The sequence below is a fragment of the Pocillopora verrucosa genome, chromosome 5 (genome assembly GCF_036669915.1).
Source record: "Pocillopora verrucosa isolate sample1 chromosome 5, ASM3666991v2, whole genome shotgun sequence".
Classification (NCBI taxonomy): domain Eukaryota; kingdom Metazoa; phylum Cnidaria; class Anthozoa; order Scleractinia; family Pocilloporidae; genus Pocillopora; species Pocillopora verrucosa.
This window is the reverse complement of record NC_089316.1, coordinates 22,239,826-22,256,851: the sequence shown is the minus strand read 5'-3', so window position 1 is coordinate 22,256,851 and position 17,026 is coordinate 22,239,826. Positions and strand designations below refer to the sequence as shown.

General features: G+C 37.2%; 1 protein-coding gene and 1 long non-coding RNA gene across 4 annotated transcripts in view; one reads left to right on the top strand and one right to left on the bottom strand.

Annotated features, from left to right (window-relative positions):
• Positions 1 to 17,026, bottom strand: part of LOC131770579 (uncharacterized) — a 101,481-nt gene that overhangs the window by 32,139 nt on the left and 52,316 nt on the right. Inside the window, exons 10-12 of one of the 3 annotated variants that reach the window (XM_066167632.1) lie at positions 16,536 to 16,792; positions 15,696 to 15,963; positions 14,331 to 15,424 (exon numbers count right to left, since the gene is read on the bottom strand). The exons of 1 other annotated variant lie outside the window; for it this stretch is intronic. In XM_066167632.1, the coding sequence (XP_066023729.1) occupies positions 15,420 to 15,424; positions 15,696 to 15,963; positions 16,536 to 16,792 (530 nt within the window). In that variant the 3' untranslated portion in view covers positions 14,331 to 15,419. Of the gene's footprint in view, positions 1 to 14,330; positions 15,425 to 15,695; positions 15,964 to 16,535; positions 16,793 to 17,026 lie in introns of those variants that run through there. One more of the 3 variants, XM_066167633.1, reaches the window with a different exon arrangement.
• On the top strand, positions 5,162 to 12,293 carry LOC136281283 (uncharacterized). Its single transcript, XR_010717643.1, has 3 exons — positions 5,162 to 5,276; positions 8,489 to 8,587; positions 11,976 to 12,293. It is a non-coding gene; the product is annotated as an uncharacterized lncRNA (long non-coding RNA).

Genomic DNA, 17,026 nt, shown 5'->3' with positions numbered 1-17,026 from the left:
AAAAAAGTAACTCTTGCATGCATAGCATGCCTATGTTTTGAAATAGGTGTATGCCCTTGGCCAGACTTGAGCGCGCTATTTCAGTATACTAGTCCGATACCCGTAGTATCACTACACTTGGTTCCAAGGATCCAGTACCATCCAGGTATCCCAGTTACCCTGCTCACAGGGTCCAGCTCAATGCTAAACTGAGTTGACTACAAACATGTACGCCTTTGAGTATTTGGGCTGTCACGCAATACCGGTGACTGGAACTTTAGGGGATAGGTGAAGGGCAAAACTCCATATAATTAAGCACTATCAGAATTGAACTCTTGGAGCCTAAAAAATATTTTATTCTGTAAACATTTTTGTAATAGTGTCATCTTTGTCTGGTGACAAACAGTAAAATACATTTATTTATTGGAGGGAATTATTCTTGTTTTTTTTGGCGCTCTGTGCCTGTCGTACCTATTAGGGGTGTTTTTCTTTACACTAAAATTGCAAGGAATACCCTAATAGCATGAAAGAGAACCTTTTGTACATTTGTACCATGCTACAAAACGCAGTGGTGGGGATGTGTGGCTTATGTGAGGCTGGGGTGCTATGTTCCGTGGCCAATGGGTGGGGCTTGCATAAGGGAGTGGTACTATTAACCACTGTTAACAGACCAACTTCCGTTTAAAACCTTAAACTACAGAGAGGCTGACATATATGCGCTCGGCAGAAAATAAGGTCGATCTCATCTTCAGGACCGGTAAATTTGAAAGCCAACTCATGACTTGCGATATATCTTGGTGCATGAAAGTAAAGGAACAATTTCCGTTTCACACATTCGATCTCTAGTGTTGTAACCACAAACCCCGCCAATAAGCGACTTGAACGAACAACAACCTTCCATTTTTTATGCAACAAAGTTGACGGTGTAAGTTAGTGTATTTGTGAAAAACAAAGTCCGAAGCCCCGCCTCTGAGCGAAGAAAAGGCATCGTGTAATTATCATAAACCAGGTTTTGTTTACTTAGGCTTACTATTTTTAGCAGGTACTGAACTTAGCTTTTCAACGAGTATTGGCTGAAGGCCCGATCTCCGCGACTTACATGAAGACATTTTGATGTTCACAACAATAAAGAAGCTTAGCAGCAGAGTGACGTCTTTTTACTTTCCCCTTCCCCTACCCCCTAAAAAATAACTTTCCATTGCATGATTTGCATTGCGTGACGACTCTCCGTATACAAAACTACGTTGACTGCAACATATGTGTAGTGCCACTTTTAAAAGCATCGCTCCGATCTACTGCACCACAAACCGAACAACGCAGTGCAGAAAGATGTCAAAAGTTTTACAACGAAGGTTGGTGACAGTTCGCAGATTGACAGGCAGTTTCATCGGATGTTATAAATACGACGAGCGACAAGATAACCACAGTAAAATGGTCTTTGGATTTTTCTTCTACAGCAAATTAGGTTAGAACATTTGGAAATGTCTACCCATGTACATTTTCCGGCCTCATATGAGTTGAATCATATTAAAGTATGTGTGTGACTCGCAACTGGAATGTTGACCGCGAAAGGTCAAATAACTGCATTTTAACGGACTTTGAAAAGCTTTCGTATCGCTCTCAATCATTTGCCCAAAGAAATTTTTACAATAATATTGAGAACATCTTTTCGTAATTCTACCGCCCAAAGCTTAATCCATTTGAAGGTTTAGCACATGCTGAAAATTAACTTTACTCACAAAGTACTTTTACTGAAGAGAAATGTATGCTTTCGAAATTAAATTATTTTACACGCAAAGAGGAACGCAGTGCTTACAAAAATCGTTTTGTGAGGTCTTATGAGGTTAAAAAAGAAGATTTGAGTGTTGAAAAGACGAGATTGTGATTCGTTTTTGAATGCGAAGCCCTCAAACTTGTGCAATAATTTGCTGCTAAAAATGACGATTTTAACGGAATTTTGTTATTTGTATTTTTCTCTGAAATAAAAAGATATTTTGTCGAAAAAAATATCCAGTGATTTTAGTTATAGTCTAGCCTATCTAATATTAAAATAAGAAAGAAATCGAATTTTTCACACTTGCCGCGAAATTTAGAATTTGTCTGATTTTTACAGACAAGCGCTCTTAAGTGATATTCTTAACTGCAAGGATCGCTTTCATATTTGTTTCTTCAACCGCAGTTCATATCATATATTTGCAGTCATTTACTCACCATTTAGAGGGTTTACTTAAAACCAAGAGAATGACCAGCTCAGCGTGTAGAACGCTGCACCGGTATCGCAAAGGTGATGGGTTCTAATCCCGCACGGGCCTGAATTTTTCTCAGGTCTTATTTTTACTGCTATTTGAGTAGTGTTCATAACTGCTAGGATCACTTTCATAATCATTTCTTCAACGGCAGTTCACATACCGGTATATATGATTTTCATATATTTTCAGTCATTAAAGGGGCCTTTTCGGTGAGTGATGATTTTCTCAACCAGTATTGATCCGTTGAAATCTTTGCTCACCGTCAGGCGTAAGTTTTTTCCACTAAAACGGTGTTACTGTTCGTTTTAGAAGTTTTCGAAGTTTTGCACGAATAACGTACGCTAGTCACAGTCACAACTTCCTTCTGTTTAACTTCGATCACGAAAAAGCGTATTAGTAAAGACAGGTCAGTAGCAAAGAGACGAATAGCAATGTCAACAAAAGCATAAAAAAAACAAAAGGTGACAGCGATCCCATAGTTCCATAACAAGGAAAATAAAGAAAAATTAACTGCCGTTGAAGCGAACACTTCTTCCGAGGCGAGAAACTCTTCTGAGGAGAAAATTCGCCTCTCGTTCTAAAGATGGAATTTCGCCAACATCACATGCGCTCTCCTTGTCAGCCGATTCTTCATCACTGCTTGGGGAATCGTATTCTGACATCCCATTTTCCTCTCGAGTTCAGAGCGTTCTAGGCTGACCGGCTCACCCGGCTGAATTTCTCTCTGATAGAGATACGATGAGAGAGTTCCAGCTCTCCTGTCTGACAGAACGCTGACGCACTGCAGCACCAAATGTTTGCGCCCAGTCCCTCATCTTCTGTACGCTTTGTGGTGCCATCGGTACAGGTGGTAACGGTTTAATTACTGATATGGCTGACAGGATCATAATACGTTCGAGCACAGCATACGGAGACTATAGAAGGCCGCTCAATGGGTTATCCTCTGTAATCCTTCCTTGGCTGCATTTCCAAAGTTTCTCGCGTAGTTCAACAACTCAGCAGGTTAAGAGAGTCATATCCGTATAATTCTGAGACTTGCTGGAGGTTTTCAAGGCCGTATTTAGGCATTTAAACAGACACAACAGTCTGAGATGACACATTACCGTGTGGGGCACGAAGAGTTTTTGTGAAATTGGCAACCTCGCTACTAAAAAGCAAGACTTTCCCTTCTTATAAGCACCCAAGACCTAACTTCTCGCTAATGAACCAAGGAAGATGAAAAAAAAAATGTATTTTATAGCTCCTGGAAACGGTAATTTTTTCGAGAAAAAAAAATCACTCGAGATGATTCTGTATTCACTGAGCAAACACCTGAACCCTCATACAAGGGAAATAAGCAAAAGTGACAGGATAAAAGCGAATGAACCTTGCGTGGACTGGATTATTCAGTGTGTGCTGTACCACGGTATTCAAGTCTGAAAAATCTGCAAGCACAAAATGAAATCCAGACATCACATGTTGCATCGTGATGGTTTAAACAAAAATTTGGCAGATTTGTTTTATCATCCCAATTAATTATTATTTTCTATCTTAAAGGAAGTCAGTCGTACACCACCCAGAATCACCCTCCCCTCCCTCTCTACAGCAACTCCCTTAAATTACACCTCATGAAGCCACGGATGGTGAGAGCGGATTCATTTCAGAGTCAGTCGGTGACGATTTCATTGACATAACTTTTTAATGAGTGGCTGAGTAATTTTTCCAATTTGAGATGTTCGAAAAATGGCTTCTCGTCGGTGGAAAAGATGCACGGCTCTAGATCAGTTTTACCGCTTTTTTCAGATTGTGTGCCATAGAAATGCTAGAATGAATACCCCTCATAATATCGGTCAGTTAGTACGTGTGCTATGATTGGTCAAAATAGCGCACTCAATTACACTAAATTTCTAGCTAAATTCAAAAGTTTATTTGAATTGATATCTCCCACCCTTCATTTGAACCCAGAGATGTAAAAAAAGAATCTTGGTTACCTCCTTTTATTAGTCTGTATCGAGCCGAGCCACTACCGCTATCGACAGAACACATTATAGACTTACTGAATCGTTGCAGCTTAACGTCAACTTACTTTCAGCACAACGGTAAACACTACAAACAGTTACGCGGTACAGCTATGGTGTCTTCAGCTTCCGTTGTTGTAGCAGAAATTGTTAAACGTTAAAGTGAGAGACAAAACCAAGAAACACACTGTAAACCAAAAGCAAGCGAAGAACAAAACCAGAATTAGACACAAAAACAAGTGAAAGGCAAAAGAAAAGTTCGAGATCAACATAAATAAACAAGAACCGGGAACAAAAAAAAAAAAAAATAACCATAAGCCTGATTGCAAAGCCGTTACAAACGAATCTTGTATTCGACCACACTCCATGCCAAGGGGAATATTACCAGCGTCGCAAACCGAGGTACGTCTCGTTTCTCCTACGCAATCGGCACCGTCATTTTTCGGTCTTGGGAGCAATCTCTTTCTCTGTATCGAAACGGCAACAAATTGCCATCCAATGGGATCTGGCAAGAACTCCAAGCAAACCAAGAGCTCCAGTTTCCGTCAATAGGTTTTGGTTTATCGCCCCAATTAGGCCAAGGCCATACACCAACACTTTGATGTACAAAAATAGATAAAATCATGAACAACTGTTCCTCATGTCGGACACACATGGCGATCGTAATCGTTCAGAAAAAATCCAAATAAAGTCCAGACGAGTTTCACCAGTCTTGAAATGAATTAGGTCTATAATCCTTGAGGAACAACAAAACGTAATCGGATAAACACTGAAGAGGCCTTCAGCGCTCAAATCGTTGTTTACTAATGTCGGTGTTCTTTTAACTGTGAATACGAAAACGTGTAAAATTTGAGACGATGGATCCGAGACTTCCGGTTTTAGCCCAGTTCATTTCCGCTTTGTAGCCAATTAGTACCCAGGATGCATAGTACGCTTGTAAGAATGGCGGATAAAGCAAGACGAAAGTGCGTTTGAAATAATGAGCTCAAACGGAAAAGATTACTGAAGAATCTCGGGCTTGGTGAAGCCTCTTGTGGGATGTAAAACAGAGGTGAGATTTTAAGCGACACATTGTGTTCAGTACGCCTAAGTAGCACGTGTAGTTAACACAAGTAAGTTCGTTTTAACAAAGTCAGGTTCAACATGTAAGACTTGGTCATGAAATGCCTGTACATGTAGTTGCTAAGGTTTGTAGCTAGGGACTCATCTAGTGTATACTCACATTTATTTCTGAAAGTATTGCTCGCATTAATCTTAGCCGTGACAAATTGCCCAATCGGAAAGTTATTTGAAACCTAGAAAAAAAAAATTGCATGGAAGGCACATGAGGTTTGGTTTGTTTATTTTTAATTAAGCTTAAATAATGCTAAGGAGTTACGTTTGTTTTTCTCCGCAGCAAAATAGCGATTACACATCGTTGCTGCTTAAAATGAATTTTTCAGGACAAAATTATCTTCAGGTTTCTTTTGTTATCGTTTTTTGCCTTGTTTTGCTTTGTTGTGTTTCGATTTACCTTCCAGCAAAGTGCAACTTATGATTAAATTAATCAAGTGCAGAATAGATTCTTTGGTTCACCACTGAAAGGAAATAAACAAAGTTTTAATGAAAGACATATTTCTTTTTGATGACTGCTTAACAAATGATCACAGTGTGATAAAGGTTTGACAAAAGTATTGTTAAAGATTAGTCACATGTTCGCTGTTAAAGCACTATGGTAATGTGATATCTGGGAAGATTTCTTTGCCACTGCACTTTAGGATTACAGAGAGTAACTTAACTGTTCAATAAGTGTCTCCTGAGTTTCAAATTTGGTAAAGGGTACAATTTTTTCCCTAATATGACTTACTTAACCCTTTACACCCTAACATCAGTATGCATATTCTCCTTGCTGTTCTTTATATGATTCCTAAGGTGCTGACAAGGAGAATTTGGTTACTGATCAAAAGCTTCTTTCATTAAGGATCATTTCCTTTATTCTCATGACCTTGATGTGTGATTCAGGAGTGATTTTGTAATGAGAAATTAGATACTGGTCACTCCAAGAGTTTAAAGGGTTTAAGAAAAGAAGGAAGCTCTAAGAAATAAATGAAAAGCACTCTTGCTGCCAAAAACCACATTGACTTAATTCAATTTGTATACATTTTGTGTTTCCATTGCATTTTCATTAAGTTTTTTTGTTTTCAAGTCTGTTACTTTCTTTGATTTTCTGTTACTTTTTCTGCTCAATTTACCTATGTTTGTATCATTCATATAAGTTCTTTACTGTAAATTTTATTCATTCTGATTTATAGTATAACTTTGCTGGATCATTTTTCTGAATGGCATTAAATGGTTCTCTATTGTCTTTAATCAGGATCTCATACAACATTTGTTTGTGTCTTTTGTTCTCCTTTATTTTGTTTTCTTGTTTGTTTAGTTCTGAAATAACTTTTTATTTGTAGTTTTATTTTAGCAACCACTTTGATTATTCACCTTGCTTTGATTCTTCACCTTTTTGCTTTGTTTGGAAGGATATTAATCCTTTAACTCTTAAGATCTCATTAGTGATTCTCCTTCCTGTCTGCCATATAGTTCTTGTGATGTTAATTTGGAGAATTTGGTAGTGGATCAACTAATAATCCCCTAATTAATATTTTTCTTTATTCTCATCACTTGTCTGCTTGATATTGTAATGACATTGTTAGGAGAAATTCTGTCTTGGACACTAATGGGAGATGAAGGGTTAAAAAGTGTGTTTCTTTTTGTACCATTACAAGTAATTTTGGCCATCACAAGCACCTCTGAGACTGTGATTCCCACTAACCACAAAATTTGCCTTTTTTTTCTCTTTTATTTATCTTTTTAAACCAATGATGCTGTTGTTTTCTTCCACTTATCAACATTTGCTGAGCAAGTCTCAGACATCATGCAGTTCCCCTCTCTAATTTTCCCCTTCACCTGCATACCAGTTTCTTGATATGTACTGATCATGAGATATTACCCAATTAATCTGTGTTGAAGCAATGTTTAATTCTGGTTGCCTACAATTCTGATTTTCTTTTGGTCAGTATATAATGGATGACAACCCAATTGGTAGCCTTTGACAACCCATGGCTTTTGTTAGAGAAAAGAATGCTTATGCCTGAGAGGTTTACTTTATAAATTATATTACAGCTTACAGTTTATTATTATTTATTACAGTTTATTATCCTTTAAATACTTTTCAACACATGGGAAAAATGTTTATGAACCGCTTGCTGTTTATGGTGTGGAAGGTTCACTTTTCAGTGTTCTCTGAAATGATTTTATGAGCAAAAGTAACATGTAACCTCTTCTATAACAACCACACAATGCTTTTCATCCTGAATTAAATCCTTAACAGAGTTTTCCATATTGGATGTACATGTAAGGTTTGAAAATTGGGAAATATCTCTTGAGGTATATCCTTGGACATTCCCCAGTTTTTAGGTAGAGAATATTGTGTCATGTGATGGGTTTAGACCAATTGCAGACAAGCAAATATATGTGTTGGATTATAATGGCATTTATTGATCATGAATAATTTATTATAAAAGTAAGGTAGCTGAAGTATTGTAAGTATACTGTGTGGTGTTGTAATTAAGAGTTTATAAAATATGAAGAACAGAGAGAAACAAAGACAGAAACCAACTTAGGCCACTGCAAAATACAAGAAACCAAATTGCTGTTTTTGTCTCTGATTGCTTTTTTCAATAGTATTAATATTTTAGTCCATCACAGACCAAGGTCATGGAAAAGTTTAGAAATATTATATTGTTTTTGGGTTCAATCAAAGTTATAAATAGCACTGTGAGTAAAAAGATCATTATAGCATTCAAATCTGTCCCAAATTGTCTCCTCTTAACCAACTACCTGAAATCTTGATCCTTTTAGCTCCAAGATCTGAGAATTGACTCACTCAACTGAAAACCTTACTCAGTTTGTTTTAGGTGTTGCTGGGAATATGCCTGAGATTGTTTTAACCCTTTAAATCCTAGAAGTGATTCACATGTAACTTCTCCCTACAATATTCATCCACTATCCAACAAACAGGTAATGAGAGTACTCAAATGTATCAGGTAGAAGTTTTTATCTTGATCTAACACTAAATTCTTACAACTAATTTACATGGAAATGTGTAGCAGCTAGAGAGGAGAATAAATGATTAGATCCTAGGAATTATAGGGTCAATACTCAAACCAAAATTTTTCTTCAAGTTCTTTTAAATATTTTATTTTCCTAATTGTAGATGTTGTTTTTTTCCAGGCCCTTCGTTATGGAAGCTGTGTGTCCCAGAAAGACAACATTACTAAGCATGCCTGTGATAAGGAGTTTCAAGCACTTAAAGGCTGTATAAGACAAGCAGTAAGTTTTCTGGTAGACTGACCAGGCTCTCTTTTCTTTCTGTGTTTAATTAGCTTGGATATCATGTTAGATTTCAAACCGCAAACTTCAGTTATCATGACAAGATAGTCAAATGGGGGCACAAAAGTGTCCTTTCAGAGAGTGGGGTGATAAAAAAGAAAGTCTTGACTTTCTCATGCAACACATTCTTTGCCATACTTTTCAGTATTCAGAGTTTGTTTCAGTTCAAACTTTGTTAAACATAAGCAGTTAATGACTGGCTTCAAGGGATACAGTGAGTTTTCTTTTCCCAAGACTCTTAAATGTTCCTTGAACTGAAGCCAAAGGGAACAATTAGGGTCAAATAAAAAGTGGCTTTTGAGTTGGGAGGTATAACATTGTGATTTTAAACAATTGCAAAAGAATTTTTAGTATTTACATACTTAAACATGTACTCTCAAACTAGCTCTTATACTCTCAAATTAGTCAGCTTTAGTCAGAATTAATCAGGTTCATCCTTTTATCAGTGGGTACTGTCCTACAGTGAGAGAGGGATGGGGTTTAACTTTTCATTCTCAAATTGTTGGTGTCCTTTTTAATAATTTTCCTCCTGATTTTAATTAACAGTCATCAGCAAAAATTAGGGACTGAAGATAACTAAGAGACTACAGCAAGTCACTCAGACATAGGACTGCTGTTTTTTTTCTACTACTAATACTAACTACCTAAAATAATGTAATAATAATCATTATATACTGCAACAAAATGTTTCATTCCTGATTAGTCTATTGTGAATGAATTGAAAAATAACTTATTAAGTTCAATACAGGATTTCCATACTACACACTGCCTTGAAATTAAAGCTTTTAACCCTTTCACTTCCAAGATCTGATTGTTAATTCTCCCCTCTAGCTGCTACACATTTCCTTTTAAATAAGTTACAAGAATTTGGTGTTAAATCAAGAAAACAACCTCTACCTGATAAGTTTAATTATTGTTTTTTTAGAGGGCACGGTAACGAATCTTGCAATCTGATTGGTTCTTTACCCGGTCAGTATTTTCCTATCTCTGCCCACGGGCCACGGTAACGCTTTCGTGAGTCGCCGAGTACATCCCAACTTTCGTTGTCATTTTTCATAAATATACCTCGTTTTCCGGCTGGGCAGTATTTTTAAGCAAACACTTCGGTCACTACCTCAAGCCGATAAATAACTTATGAATCCTCTCTTTTCTCTCTATCAAATCACTTTGGTTGACAGAAAAATATTGGTTTCAGAATGAAACAATAGTGTCATTACGTTGGTTGACAAGCGGCCTAAAAACCGTCTGGAATTAATTTTAATCGTTCACAAAAAGTACCCAGAAAGTTGAAACGTGAGGTATTTGGTTACAGTTAAACTGAACGATGGAACTTTCATTCATTTAATATCTGAATTTTCTCGAGCAATTTGTTCATAGTGAAAGAGCGAGCGAAGTTTTAATTTAAGTTCTACAACAAATATACGCTCCTGGTGAGTCTTTCCAATTCCGTTCAATTTGGACATTTGTACCTTAAATTGCACAACAGAAAATGAAGGAATTTTTTGAGAAAAGGTCGCATTACATTCCCTTGTGTCTCGTTGGAGTGTGCCGTTCGAATTTAGTTTTTGTGAAGGAAAGATCAGAGTTAAACACGCCATTACAGCAAACAAACGAGCAAACTCTCACAACTTCCAAATTAAAAAATTGAATTTACTCACAATTACTTTCCTCGCCGTTTACTTAATGAACAGAGGTAAATCTTCGTACATGAATGAATGGTCGATGAGAGTGAATAATACTTTCCGTTAGATCATTAACTGATTTTGAAGAAAACATTGTCGTGACAGTCCTTGCCAAACTAAGTTCTGTTGGTTTTCAAATGTTCCTACCCTTTTTTTTTCTTGCGCGCTCTCTAATTGACAGGTGTCAGATTGTGACAGATACTTGTAAAAATAATGTTTCAAAGTTTGTTTGGAAGCCTTTTAAATCACCTTTATCGTTATGGAAATGAAAATGTTTCGCTGAGGCATCTCTCTTAAATTTGCATCACCTCTGTTTTAACTACCATTTACTCACTCAAAAATTGTTCAGTTTACGGAAGATCTTGCCGTATTTACGGCCATAAATCCTTCGGGTTCTTTCGGAAAGAATTTCGTCAAGTTTAAAAACAATAAATATGTTATTTACCGGCTAAGGGTCGGTCCATATGGTGAAAAACTGTGACCTCGGTCTTGAAAATGCTGCCCTCGGCCTACGGCCTCGGGCAGTATTTTCAAGACCTCGGTCACAGTTTTTCACCACACGGACCTCCCAGCCGGCAAATAACATATATGTATTCTCCTTACCTCTTTGCTAGATGATGAATGGATTTTATAGGGAGAAGTTACATGTCAATCACTTCTGGGAGTTAAAGGGTTAAAGAGAACTAAACAACAATAAACTTTTTAGTATTTAAAAGAAAACATTAAAGTTTGATGTGTCCATCCTCCTCTGCATTCTAATGAATGATCAAATCAAACAATATAATTATCTTAAGGCATTTTCCAACTGGTTGAACATGTTTTGAGAAATGTGCACCAGGAATGTACAAAGAGCAGTATTTGTATGAGGTTTTTTTTAGAACATATCATACATAAAAACATATTAAACGGCTCTTACATTTCATTATTTAGGGTTACTCATTAGATGTTTGAAAGTTTTCTAAAAAGCACTCCAATGGTTAGTTCATTTACCAAAGCTTTGTAAACATCACTGATGCCTTTTAATTAAAAGATTTACTTGAGCTCATGAGATTTCCCTCACAAATACATGTGTGATTAAATTAGATTCATAGAATTGATTGATAGAAAAAAAAATTAAATTCATCATATTTGGATGATGCTCATGTAACTGTTATGCTGTTACATACATTTCCCATCTGCTCCCCTGTGCTCACATGTATCAATTCCTGCAAGAACAATCTGTCAGCCAAGGATATCGTAGAAGCACAATGATATTCTAGAATCCTTAATCTATACACGCATTCCCTATTGTCTGTTTTTAACCCTTTACACTCTAACATCAATATATATGCATATTCTCCATACTTTTCTCTGTGTTCTGACAAGGAGAATTTGCTCAACAATCAAGAGCTTTTTTTGTTAGTGATCATTTCCTGTATTCTTATGATAATAATGATAATTTAGGAATAATATTGGAAGGAGAAATTAGTGGCATGTCACTATTTGGGGTTTGAGGATTAGAGAAAGTTAATGTTCAAATGACAGAAAACCTGGTGTGCCTGGCCTTTTTGTTTACTCTGCAACAAGATGTTAGTAAAATAGGGATTCTTATCCATAAAAGATTTATCATATGCTTAATTTTTATGATGTATGTATTTTTGTTGCAGGCAAAGAAAATTAAAGTGTAGAGACTTGAAAAGAGAGAAAAACTGCACCTGTTGCAGCAAAGTCTAAAAACAGAAGACTACACAGGGAACCCACTCACTTTTTGTCTGGGATAAAAAATGTTGAAAGGAGACATTTTAAGCTTGTGGAAACTTAAAAGGAACGTAATGGAAGTCCTTGTGCTCATTTTGAATGCTGTGATTGTTATGGCTTTTTAATTTGTTTTGTTTTTTCAGGTACTTGGAAAAGCTAACATCATGGTAGAATTGATGAATTAAAAGCAAATCATGGCAAATGTGAACTGTGTTAGACTTACTCATACTGAGTGTAAAGCTTATTCCAAAATGGTGACCATTCTATGATTCCATTGTTAGTCACCCTACATATGATAATGTCATTTCCTGTGTACAATTCCAGCTTTTAAAATGTGAGATTTTATCTTAAAACTGAAATAGAAGCCAATGTGCTGGGTTGTTGAACCCATGAGATTACAGGGTATATGATCATGAAAAAGTCAAGTTTTATAGTTTGGTGGCTTGTTATTGAACTTTAATTGAAGTGTTAAAGGCCCATCTACTTTTAAACAAAACAAAACAAAAAACAATTATAAGGCCACCTCTCGCTTTTCTTGTTTGGGTAGCGGGGCTGATGTTAGCCTTAATGTTTGTTTCGCTCTCGGTTAATGGAAATGAGCGAAAGAACTGCTGTGGAATCAGGAAATCGTGACCACCGACTTGAACTCGCCCGGTTCTTCGCTTGACTCTAATCCACTGACTGAGAGTCTCAAACAGGTTTCCTTTTTGAGGAAAATTTGTCCGTTCAACTTATCTTCGGACAATCATGAAAATGACAACGATCTCACCAAGTTAAATACAAGGAATCAAATTTACCTTCTGAACAGATATAGGGATCAGAGGAATGTAACTGTGAAGTAAGGCAAAGACCTCAGCACGTGATCGCGTGACAGTAAGGAAATTTGATTTCTGTTGTCGAGAACGTGACTATTTTAATTAAGCGAATGTCACGATTACATATCCAAAGATCATTCGTCTTTCGCTTCTCGACTTGTTGAATTCCTCGTCTGTAAAAGTGCTCTACAGCTATCTACATTTAGTTTTACGCCTCGGCCGAAAAAAAGGGAACTTTCGCTGTGGGTGAATTTTCCCAAGAAATTCGATTGGTTGAATCCTTACCTCTGTGTTCCAGGTTAGACTAAGTGCAGCAGGTTAGAAGATATTTTGATGACAGCCGTTGTTTGCAGTACCCTCAATAGCAGGGATGCCCCGAACAACCTGCTTCAGTATATCAATCATCGTGTATACAGTGGTATCTAATTCTAATAAATACCAAAAGCGAAGCAAGATCAATCTTAATCGAGTCTGAAGATAGCGCAAGGGCTCAGGATGTTGGATAAACATTTGATCGCGAGGTCGGTACCTTCCGTTTTCTCAGAAATTTCGGTGAGAAACATCAGAGTGCTTAAACTATTTTCAAAACCTTTGGAAAGAGACGTACCCGTGAAAAATTTGGCTCGGGAGTTCGGTATGCTTGCATGTAAAACATTTTCAGAACAAACTAAGCCTACCGTGAACCCAAGGAAGCAAGGTGTGTTCTGTTGATGAAGAGGTTGTAATATTTCCGTAGGTTCCTTGTCTTCATACATCTATCGCTTTTACCTCTCTCCGATCAGTTGTTAATCATGTCTAACGCAGGTAAGTGTGTTTCACATTGTGTAGACGTTCGTGATTTCATTTGATCGTTTCAGATAGAGTGCAGGAATTGAAGTCAATCTTCTTGACATATACGTTTTCTATGCGTGTTGAACGGAGTGCGAGATCAGTAATTAGTTCTGATGACTGGAAGGTGTTGCGAGGTTTTTTTCAATCGCCGAGACCAACTCTTTTGAGAGAGCAACTCAAATAAGCTCAGATATTGGGCAAACCAAGACTATGAAGATTCTATGTTACTTGGAATACAAAACAGAGATATGCATGTTGTTGATTGCAAATAGGACCCGAACTTAGTGTTCATTTCGTATTGCTGACTTCCAGAGACATTACGCAACGTTATGTAACAAGCAGTAAAAATATATTCAGTTGTGCATGTTACGTAGGCGAGGTTAAGTTAAGTAAGTTAGCGGTTGTGTATCTAGCGAGAAGTTTTTTCACGTTCTTTTTTAAAACGGTGTTCTTTGCCCTTAAAACACAACAAAAGAGCGGTAGGGATTTGTGCGCGTCACATAGAGAAAAATCGAACTTTCGGTTAAACCGATAATTTTCCTTTTACAGATATATTTTGGAGGAATTCGTCGAGGAAGCAAGAAAGTTCCTATTCACGGGAAAGCTGTGACTATGATATAGTTGTGGGTAAAGCGCTACGTGAGGACAAGGTGTTAACCCTTTCACTCCCAAGATCTGATTGTTAATTCTCCCCTCTAGCTGCTACACATGTCCTCATTAATTAATTATGAGAATTTCGTGCTAGATCAAGGTAGCAGCTTCTACCTGATAAGTTTGAATATTCTCATCACCTGTTTGTTGAATAATGTATGAATATTAAAGGGAGAAGTTAAATGTTAATCACTTCAAGGAGTTCAAGGGTTAAACACCGTTTCTTTCCAAAAAAATGGAATGAAGTACTTCCAAAATTAAAACATCCACCTGTAGCAGTTAATTAAGCGAGGTAGATTCGAATATCGTATCCAATTAAGAGATTTTTCGAAGACAACTCCTCTAACAATAAAATATGATGACGTCTCTTGCCTGGCGATGATACTTCTGAAGACATGGTGGCAGTGATACTCGCAATAAAGCAGAAAATTAATATCAGAAGATTACTAAGGAGCTTGCATGCACTCTTCTGGCATCCTGATAAGTTCCTTACTCGTTTTGACGAGAGATATGCGAAGAGCCTCGCCCGCAAATAACTGACGGATTCTCATAATATCTAAACAGCTCAGTCCTATCAGGGGAACGATATGAATTGCTGTTGCGTTGTAAAATTTCATCTCAATCCCCACATCGTACAGTATTAAACGAAATGAAATCGTTGGTCGAGTTCTTTTAGGTTTGCAAGTAGTTTCTTTATCGGCTATCACATTCTTCACCTATTCAAATATTTGTCAACTTTGGAGAATATCACTAAGTTATCTTTTCCTAATATTTGTATTATCTCTCCCTTGAAAGCTTATTTCGATTACATTTCAAAGCCACTTGTTACAAGAAATTAAATTTTTATTATAGGGCCTTTTTATTGTCCTTGCTCTCTTGTAAACATTTTTTGGAAACTCTAATTAAATCTAAGATTTTAAAGTTTACATTGGAAAATCGACTAAAGAAAGCTGTAGTTGTCCAATTTGCATCAATAGTCTCTATGCCTGTGAAGTCATTCTGCAAGGCCGAGCTCTTCACAAGGGCCGATCAAAGTCACTGGAAGGGCCTGCCACTTTAACCTGTAAACACAAGAATCAGAACACTGTGATTAAACGGAAAGGGAGAACAATAGAGTGCATGAATTGCTTTGATTATTGAGATGGGAGCCAGCGATGAAGCATGAAACATGAAAACCACAAACTTCATGATGCGTGTTAAATGAGCAAATCGAACAACAAAAATGGTAACTGTTGTCAACTCGGTATTTAAAAGAAGATTAAGGATCCTAACTAACAAATATCACTATAGCTTAGAAATTACATTTAATTGGAATAATGTAATGAGCTGTACCTTGCACGGGTCGAAGGCTGACATAGTGCACCTCATGAATATGTCCCAGCACAAGAGGTTTGCTTTCGTCCACTGGACAATGTGGCGTAATGATTACATCATTGCTATGGGATAGACTGCTGACCACACGAATGCACGTTTCAAAGTAGTTTGCTGCGGCACACAGAATCACGTGATCACCCCAAGCGCCATCTTGTTCCATGTGTACTAGGTATGCAGTCCATGCTTGATGTCCATGGACAAAGTGAAACAGATCTGTTCCATCCGGCTGTAGGAAGAATTAGTTAAAGAGGGAAACTTAAAAGAATTGTTGATAGAAACTTGAGCGCGTGGAGAACGAGTCAGGGAGTAATTTTATCAGAATGGTACGAGACGAACTTAAATTGGTAATGTACTGTATGGTAACAAGTTTTCTGCTTTGCAAACAAAAGGAAAATAACAAGAAAGATCCATCATTAAGAGAATGACTATAATTCTGTCCTCTGATGGAGGTTTAAAAGAAATTCTTCTGAAACTGAAATATTCAAATGACTAAAACCGTGGTGGCCTGCTTCTCCGGACACCACATTAAGTAACATATGAATTTAATTGTCACCAACGTCACTGTGTGGCTTCTTAAATAATAAAGTTAAATATCTCAAGTTCCCCTTTCCACCAGGGTTATAAGCTGGTTTCAGAGCTCCTGAAAAAAAGGCCATCATTCCATACAGAAGGAGTAACAATACACCTGGTCACTTCACGCTGTGAACATAGGGATAGGTTCTAGTGGTGTTGACCAAGTCATACTAAAACAATAACATCACGTTACATACTCTGTTAGACATACTAACATCAACTTACAAGTTTTGGGTTACTCCTGAGGTACTGAACCAAGTTTTGTCTTAATTTGCCATGTGGGATTTTGATTCCCTTAACAATTTCCAGTTGTTCGGACAAGGCATAGAACATGCAATTTCCTGATCCTTGATTATCAGATATTCTGAAGCCCCTGTCTGATGCAATATTTTGAAGCCCCAATGATAGATCTGCTCTGCTCTTGAATTTGCTTGCATCCAGTTGCATCTGCTGAAGTTCCTGGATGATTCGGTCAAGAGAACCTAGAAAACACAAGGTTTTTATTAATCTAGATGCAGTAAAAAAGCGAAACGATCGTCTGCTGGAAAATAACAATTCCCAATCTAGTAAGAGAAACTTTTAGGGTAAAAAGGAAAAGAGCTTCAACCACCAGACTTCAGCTGTTTTGTTCAACAACTCAGGCTTAAAAAGGAAGCTGTAGCTGCCAATTGCGTTACTTTTTAAATTCGATTTCTGCCCGTGAATGAATACACAAA